We start from the raw sequence: 8,602 nt of genomic DNA on the forward strand, positions 1-8,602 counted from the left end.
ACTCTCACCTCTGTCATTCCTACCGCTCAGCGCCCGCGTTCCTCCCACCCCTCCTTCCCGGCATTTCGGATGCTCGCAGCTCTAGGATCTTAAAAATTCCGTCTAGTGTTGCCAGGGGAAACGATTTCGCTGCAACCCCACGTGCAGGCCCTGCCTCTTTCCCAGGCACCAGCCAATAGAAACTCAGATCGTCAGTGGGTTGGCCGGTTCGTCTTTTGAGGGGCCCAATGGCAGCCGCGAATCCTCGAGCGCTTGACCATCCAGCTGCGGAGTGGGCGGGGCCTCCTGTCCGGACTCGCAACCTCTGGGCTGGGCAGGCGGGCCGTCGCTGCTGGGAATCCATGTGGCGGGGGCTCCGGACGCTGGTAGCCCGGGCGGCACGTGGGCCTGGCAGGTGGGATGGCCGGGGAAGGGGTGTGTCAGCGTGGGGCGTTACTTGGGCTACAAATCCTCTCGGTGGGGCTTGGGGGAGCTCAGTTCCCTGCGGCAGAGCCAAGCTTTCGAGTTCTTCCAAGCCCCCATCTACTCCGCCCCCTGCCGCAGTCCCCCGGCCTCAGGGTCCTCAATCCGGTCACCCTCTGGCCCCAGGCCCTCCGGTCTCCACCCCCCCAGCCGCAGAGGCTGCTTGCACTTGGGGCATTTCTCCACCGTCGCACCCTCGATCCACCTGCCTGCTCTGCGGCAGAGCCTCCACGATGCACCGTCTCTCTCCTCTCCTGTCCCAGACCGTGCGCGCGCCAGGGCAGCGGCGCCCCGGCTCCTGGGTCCGGGGCCACCATCTTCGCGCTGAGCTCTGGCCAAGGCCGCTGTGGCATCGCCGTGATCCGGACCAGCGGTCCTGCCAGCGGGCACGCCCTCCGCAGCTTGACTGCACCCCGGGAGCTGCCCCGCGCCCGCAGCGCCAGCCTGCGCCTGCTCACCGACCCCCGCTCCGGGGAGCCGCTGGACCGCGCCTTAGTGCTCTGGTTCCCAGGTGAGCACCTTCAGACCCCGAGCCTTCCGTAGCTCCCAGGACCCAGTAGACCACCTCAGGCGGTTGCCCAGCCTATGCCCTTCCCTCCTCACCACACCAGGTCCCCACAGTTTCACGGGTGAGGACTGTGCGGAGTTCCACGTGCATGGAGGCCCAGCAGTGGTGAGTGGCGTCCTGCAGGCCCTGGGTGAGTCTACAGCCTGGGGTTCGAGGTCTGGCCCGGCCAGTGGGCCTGGGTGGGGGCCAGGGTCTCAGCACCCGGGACCGTCCCGCAGGCAGGGTGCCAGGGCTGCGGCCTGCGGAGGCGGGTGAGTTCACCAGACGGGCCTTTGCCCACGGGAAGCTGAGCTTGACGGAGGTGGAGGGGCTGGCGGATCTGATCCATGCGGAGACGGAGGCGCAGCGGCGGCAGGCCCTGAGGCAGCTGGACGGGGAGCTGGGCCAGCTCTGCGGCGGCTGGGCAGAGACCCTCACTCAGGCAAGTCCCCGTTTGCCCATCCTCTGCCTCCGAGACCCGCATCTGCCCATCCCCTGTATGAGAGCCTCTGGTCTATGAACCTTCAATCTGATCTCCCAAGTCAGGCTGGACCTGGGCAAATTGGGGGGTTAGGGGGTGGGTTCCTGGGTGATAACACCACATACCTCCCCTCCCCCAGGCTCTGGCCCATGTGGAGGCCTATATCGACTTTGGGGAGGATGACAACCTGGAGGAGGGCATCCTGGAGCAAGGTGTGTTGGCCTGGGGGTCACGGGTGGGGACACCTGGCATTTCAGCCCCTAGAAGGCCCCCCCCCCTCCGCTTTCTTTTGTCCACAGCTGACAGCCAAGTGCGAGAGCTGGAGGTGGCACTGGACACACATCTGCGAGATGCTAGGCGCGGGCAGAGGCTGCGCTCAGGGGCGCACGTGGTGGTCACGGGACCCCCCAACGCGGGCAAGAGCAGCCTAGTAAACCTACTCAGTGCGTGGGAGGTGGGCAGGGGGCGGGCCTGAGCTGTTGAGGTGTGGGGAAGGGCCAGGGAGGATGAAAGCTCTCGCCTGCCAGGGACTGGAGCTGCGAGAGGGGCTCCCTTGTCTTCACTGACTTCCGCCCCTCCCCTTCCCCAGGCCGGAAGCCCGTGTCCATCGTGTCCCCAGAGCCGGGGACCACCCGTGACGTGCTGGAGACCCCTGTAGACCTGGCCGGGTTCCCAGCGCTGCTGAGCGACACGGCAGGGCTGCGGGAGGGTCAGGGGCCGGTGGAGCAGGAGGGTGTGCGGCGCGCCCGAGAGAGGTCGGTGGGCGGGCAGACAGGGTGGTGGGAGAGGGAGATGTGCCCCTTCCTGTCCCTGTTGTATTTATTATTCTTTCTTCTTGAATCAGAGATTTAACTGGGGACTCTGTGATTTGGGGAGAGCAGCCCTTAGATTTGGGCCTTTGCCCACATGTTCTGCTTCACCCCTGACAGCCCCACCCCTACCCCCAAAGCTCTGCTCCGCCCCCACATCAGCCCAGTTCCCGAAATTGCTCTACTCTGGGGTCACTTCTCAGCTGATTCTCCCTGCTCCTCCAGGCTGGAACAGGCTGACCTCATCCTGGCCGTGCTCGACGCCTCTGACCTGGCCTCTCCGTCCAGCTGCAACTTCCTGGACACGGTTGTTACCCCCGCGATAGCTCGGAGCCCCAATGGGAACAGCCAGCGCCTCTTGCTGGTGCTGAACAAGTCGGACCTGCTGCCCCCTGGGGCTCCAGACCTCAGCCCTGAACTGCCCCCGCACCTGCTGCTGTCCTGCCTGACCCGGGAGGGGCTGGACGGCCTCCTGGAGGCACTGAGGAAGGAGCTGGCTATAGTGTGAGCCTCGTCTTGCCCACCCCACAGCCTCTACCCAAGTTCAAGCGGGGGCTGAGCCACGGCTCTGGGCACATGTCTGCCTGCAGGCTCAGTTTCTGTCTCTGCAGAAGAGTATGCTCATCCGCCTTTGAGCCATGGTTATAAAGCTAAGAGAGAACTGTGTTCTCTGTCCCTTGCAGGTGTGTGAGACCATCCACGGCCCACCACTTCTGACACGGGCAAGCACCAACATCACCTCCAGGTTGCTGGATGCTCTTGGCCACTACAAAGCAAGCTACAGATGTAGCCCTGGCAAGCCGAGGCGCTGCGCGTCGCCCGGGGACACCTGGCCCGCCTCCACGGTGGAGGGGGCACCGAGGAGATCCTGGACATCATCTTCCGGGACTTCTGCGTGGGCAAATGAGGGGACCGCTGAAGCTTGAACCAGGCTGGATGGACACCCAGGGACACCCAGAGCCTTGAGACGCCTGGCAATAGCTCAGGCCAAGCGAGGTTTTCATTTTCTTGGGGAAGACCTTGGCCGCAAAACACGAGTGAGCTCCCTGTTGCTGATGGTGACCACGCTCTAGCTGGCCAGGTTCCCCCACGGGGACTTGCTGGGGTTCAGGCCCTCGAGTGGGGCTGAGCAGAGGTCCCTTTGGACACCTGGTCCTGCAGGAGTAACCGTGAGGGTTGGGAGGGAGTTAGGAGAGTCTCAGGGGTCTGTTTTCCGTAGTTTTAATGTATTTTGTAAATACCAAAGGAAAAAATCTCAGGTGATCCGGAAACGTGGAAACCCTCCCCCCACCGCCACTGGTGTCACAGCATAACTTGTGTCCTTCCAGAACTTTCTCTGAGTGTTTGTATACTTGTGGATGCGCCTGTAAAATATGTTTTATCTTGTATAGTCTACAAACTTTGTGTGTTTATTGCTCTGCAGGTTGTCATTCCTTTTTTAATATTAATCTTGGAACTTTGTCTCTTGTACCTTAAAAGTGACTTGCAAAATCCTGGGGTCCCTACTTCCTTTCCAAGATTATTAGTCTCCGTCGATGGATTGATTCATTCCTTTACTCATTTAGTGAGCATTTACCAAGCACCCTCTATGGTCTAGAATTGTGCACATCCTTTTACTGGATCTTCATAACAGCACAATGCAGCGGGCAGTTCTAAAGATGAGGAGACAGACTCGGGATGGTAGTTGGTGGTGGAGGTCCCCAGCTTTGGGATTTGCACATAAGTCTGTTCAACTAAGTTTACTGTGGGCCTTCTGTGCCACAGGCTGAGTGCAGGGTGCTGGGAACATGGACAGAAGCAAGCAAGCATCGCCTCGCCCCTTGTTAGAGATCTAGCTCCTTCTAGTGAGGTCTGATGGCTGCCGTGTGAATTTACAATGAGGGGTGCCCTGGTTAGGGACCTGTGGGGTGAGTTCCAGGAAGGCCAGAGCGTGAGGCCTTTTATTCTGGGACTTTAGGAGGGCCTGCTATGGCGCTGACAAACCAGCAGAGGGCGCCTTGCTCTAACAAGGAGGTGCCTGGCAGTCCTCCCTCAGAGTTCCAGCCCCCTAGGGTTCTAGGGATTCGGGCTTCTACACCCATCTGCCGGTTCACGGATAGTCAACTCTCCCTGCCAGAGGCGGAAACTGAGTCTCCAATAGGGTCAGGATCTTTTCCAGAATCAGGAAAAGACCTCCACCTCCAGCAGTTGACACAATCGCTCAGATTCCAGGGGACAGGTGAGCAGAGCCTGGGAGTTGTCCAGGGCCCACAAAGGGTATGAGAGGGTCTTTAGGAGGCTCCCATGTCCTCGCGGACTTCATTGCAATATGTCACTATTTACTGATTTCTTTGCTTATGCAGCAGCTGGGATCGCTCCTGAATGGGGTGCTCCTGGGTGGAAAGGGTTACTGAGAGCTGAGTCCCTGGATATTACGCCCATTTTTCAGAAAAGCAATTGATGCCCAGAGAAGAAAAGCAATCATGTCAGTCCAGTGGGGGTAATCGTCCAGATGTCACGCATGGGGAGGGTCTGGAGGGCTCCCAGGAAGGGTGAGCGTGGTCCAGGTGGGGCGGAGACGCCCGGGGCAGGATGCCTGAGCCCCCTGGGCCAGTGATGGTGAACCTATGACACGCGTGTCAGAGGTGACAGGTGAACTCATTTTTTTGGTTGATTTTTCTTTGTTGAATGGCATTTAAATATATAAAATAAATATCAAAAATATAAGTCTTTGTTTTACCATGGTTGCAAATATCAAAACATTTCTATATGTGACACGGCACCAGAGTTAAGTTAGGGTTTTTCAAAATGCTGACACGCCGAGCTCAAAAGGTTCGCCATCACTGCCCTAGGCCCTGGCACAGGGCTGGACCAAGGTCCTTGGCTACAGTCCCTTTTTTCCAAGAAGGGTGAGGTGGTTTGTGGGAAGCAGCCATGGGGGTTATTTATAGAGGCCACAGGAAATCCCCAAAGAGTCAGAACCTCACCCAGCGGCTGGTCCACAGGGTCAGGGAGGGGGTCTGCCAATTGCTCCCAACTGGTACTCGGTCTCTGCCCCTCCCCAGAGAGCCACCAAGCCTGGGTGAGTCAGAGCTACAGGATCAGAGCCAGGAAGAGTGAGGGATGGGCTGGGGCGGCCCCAGGGGACGTGAGGGCTGCACCTGGGGCACCCAGGAGAGCTGTCTGGAGGCGGAACCTCTGGGGTGGGGCCTTAGAGGAAAAAGGATTTGTCAGGCAAGAAAAGGCATTCCAGTCTGAGGGTAGAGGACACATTACAATGAAGAGTCAATGAGTCTAGTCAGAGAACTAAATGTGCAGGGCAGCTGGAGGCCAGGGCTCATTGCACAAGGGGGAAGGGGCACGAGAGAGCTGAGGAACTGGACTTGGTGCTCAGGGTAATGGGGAGCCATGGAGGGTGTAAGGAGAGGGATGTGGTCAGATCCCGGATGGAAAGATCTCTCTGGACCAGCCCGGGAGCCATAACGGAGGCAGAGGCTGAGGTCCAGGTGTTGGAGGACTGAGCCAGGGATGGGTATGGGGACTGGTGGGAGGGATGACATCCTGGGATGCTCTGAATGGGAGAGACCAGCCACGCGTTACAGACCTGTACCCAAGTGTCCAGAGAGTTTAGAACGATGACATCGCACTCATTCCTCAGATGAGAAAGTGGAGGCTGAGGTGGACTCAGCCAAAATTTGGATCAGGGATATCTGGTCCAGAACCCAAACTCTTACGGTTGCTGGGACTGGCCGGCGTCAGCAGGCCACGACTTCAGGCTGCTCAGGCAGTAGACTCAGGGTCACGGATGTCCCGCTTCCTTGGAGCCTCCAGACTGGTCTGTCTGGGCGGCCTGGCCTGGCTCACCCCCCTGCCCTGACTTGGCCGGGCGGGTTGGGGGGGGCAGCCGAGTGTTTCCTGCAGCAGCGGTCTCTCTCACCCGCGCTTCCGCATCCAGGAAGTATCGCTCCTTTGTCCCTCCAGACGTGCCTGCCCTAAGCGTGTGCTCAGCCCTGGCTCCTCATGACTCATCCCCCCTCCCTGTCCTGGGCCCCAGGGGATGGGCTGGGGGGGAATCAAGGTGGGGGGACGGGCGGGTACCAGCTGAGATTCTAGATCACAATTTTAGGTTGTTTTTCTGTCAGTGGCATTTGCTCCCCCCCCTCCCCCGGCCCCCCGGAGTCTTTACATTTCGGAGATAAGACCCCAGGAATAGGGTAACTGAGTCAAAGGCTGGGTGCATCTTTTTTTTTTTGGTGGAGATTCCGGGGATCGAACCCGGGGTCTCATACAGTTGGTGCATCTTTACTTTGATTAAATATTGCCACACTGCCCTGGCCCGGATTGGCTCAGTGGATAGAGCAGACTGAAGGGTCCCAGGCTGGTTTCCGGTCAAGGGCACATGCCCGGGTTGCGGGCTCGATCCCCAGTAGGGGGCGTGCAGGAGGCAGCCAATCCATGTTACTCTCTCATCACTGATGTTTCTATCTCTCTCCCTTTCCCTTCCTCTCTGAAATCAATAATCTATATCTATATCTATATCTATATCTATATCTATATCTATCTATATCTATATAATCTCGCCACCCTAATTTCCAGAAGGACTATGGCGATGTTTTCATTCCTATCAGTCCTGTAGGAAATGCCCTTTCTTTCCGTCTTCACCAGCAGTCGGTGTTATGACCTTTAACCGTTCCCAGTCTCCTGGACGCAGTGTGACTTCCCTGTGCCTCTGCTGTGCTTTGCCCCGCTGCCGGCTAGCTTGGCGATCACGGCGTGGCAGTGCTCCCAAAGCAGGCTGCTGTCCTTTCTGGCATCCCCTCTTGCCACAAACAACAAAACAAAACAAAACAAATGGCCTGAGACTTTTGTGATTTTGTTCCTGGAATAATTTTGGCAGGGAGGAGTTCCTGCGATTCAGGACAGGCGGTGGCAACCTCCGAGGAGCATTATCATCAAGACTTGGGGGGATCTTTGCAAATGTAGAAAGATGAAAGCTACAAAGGGGTAATCTGCATGGTAAGAAACTGCCTGGTAGAGACACAAAATCAGCCGGCTGGTGTGGCTCAGTGGTTGAGTGTTGACCCACGAACCAGGAGGTTACAGTGCCATTCTGGTCAGAGCACATGCCCGGGTTGCTGGCTCAGTCCCTGGTGGGGGTGTGCAGGAGGCAGCCTGATCAATGATTCTCTCTCATCAACGTTTCTCTCTCTCCCTTTCCCTTCTCTCTCTGTAATCAATAAAAACATATTTTAAAAAAAGTAGCTTCTCTTAAAAAAACAAGACAACAACAGCAAAATTGACAACAATTCTGTCTCTTCCCACAGAGACACCCAGACCTTGCGGGGAGCGGGTGCGCCCCCATGTTGTTCCTGGTTGAAGCTCTTCTGGCCCAGGGTGGTTGGGGTGGGAGTTTTCCAGTGTTTATCTTCTTTCCGGTCCTCTTCCTCAAGGCCAGGTGGTGCCTTTTTATTTATTTATTTATTTTTAAATATGTTTGTGGGTTTTTAAAATATATATATTTTATTGATTTTTTACAGAGAGGAAGAAAGAAGGATAGAGAGTTAGAAACATCAATGAGAGAGAAACATTGATCAGCCGCCTCCTGCACACCTCCTACTGGGGATGTGCCCGCAACCAAGATACATGCCCTTGACCGGAATCGGACCTGGGACCTTTCAGTCCGCAGGCCGATGCTCTATCCACTGAGCCAAACCGGTTAGGGCCAGGTGGTGCCTTTTTAAAGTATAAATCACGACTCTGGTGTCTTTGAAGGGATTGCCAAGGTTTATTGGGTGCCACTAACATTGTATAGCGACCACAGGCAGGGCCGGGTGTGGGGGAGAGGGAGTGACGGAGCAGTGCCCTTGCCAGCGAGGAGGGGGCCTGTGGGCTATGTTTGCCCTCGGACCAGATGCTGCCTGGCGTGCGAGGAGGGCCCGGAAACTCCCAGGGATGGAGGCGATGGCTTCCTGTTCTCACGTCCCAGGCCTGAAGTGCTGAGGCGAGGAAGCGTGGGGGAGATAAGGCATCGGACGAGTGGCAGGGGCACGGGGAGGGCTGTGAGGGGTGCTGTGGGTGCCTTGGCCTGTGTGTCGAGGGGTGTGATAGCGGGTAAGGGTTTGGCAGGAGTGTCTGGGGAAGGTCACCGTGTCTGTACGGCATCATTACCACGTCTGTGGTTGAAGGTTGTGTTGTGTGGGTGTGGGCCTGTGGGAGTATTAGGGGCCCTGGGTGGGATGTGCATAGGGTGCAGGCCAAGGGTGCCCACTGTGGTGTGTTTGCACGGAGGTCGCCTGACTGTGTCCCACGCGGTGGGTGTCTCGC

The 8,602-nt window shown here is 57.5% G+C and overlaps 1 protein-coding gene across 1 annotated transcript; it reads left to right on the top strand.

Moving 5' to 3' along the window:
- The first annotated feature begins 310 nt into the window (after positions 1-310).
- On the top strand, positions 311-3,790 carry GTPBP3 (GTP binding protein 3, mitochondrial). Its single transcript, XM_014465170.2, is given in 10 exon segments — positions 311-394; positions 726-973; positions 1,074-1,160; positions 1,249-1,451; positions 1,630-1,702; positions 1,790-1,933; positions 2,080-2,245; positions 2,525-2,801; positions 2,983-3,090; positions 3,093-3,790. Coding segments are annotated over 10 exon segments (1,473 nt in total). The 5' UTR covers positions 311-341; the 3' UTR covers positions 3,207-3,790.
- The last annotated feature ends 4,812 nt before the right edge of the window (positions 3,791-8,602 follow it).

Source organism: Myotis lucifugus, unplaced genomic scaffold (assembly GCF_000147115.1).
Source record: "Myotis lucifugus unplaced genomic scaffold, Myoluc2.0 scaffold_280, whole genome shotgun sequence".
NCBI classification, from domain to species: Eukaryota; Metazoa; Chordata; class Mammalia; order Chiroptera; family Vespertilionidae; genus Myotis; species Myotis lucifugus.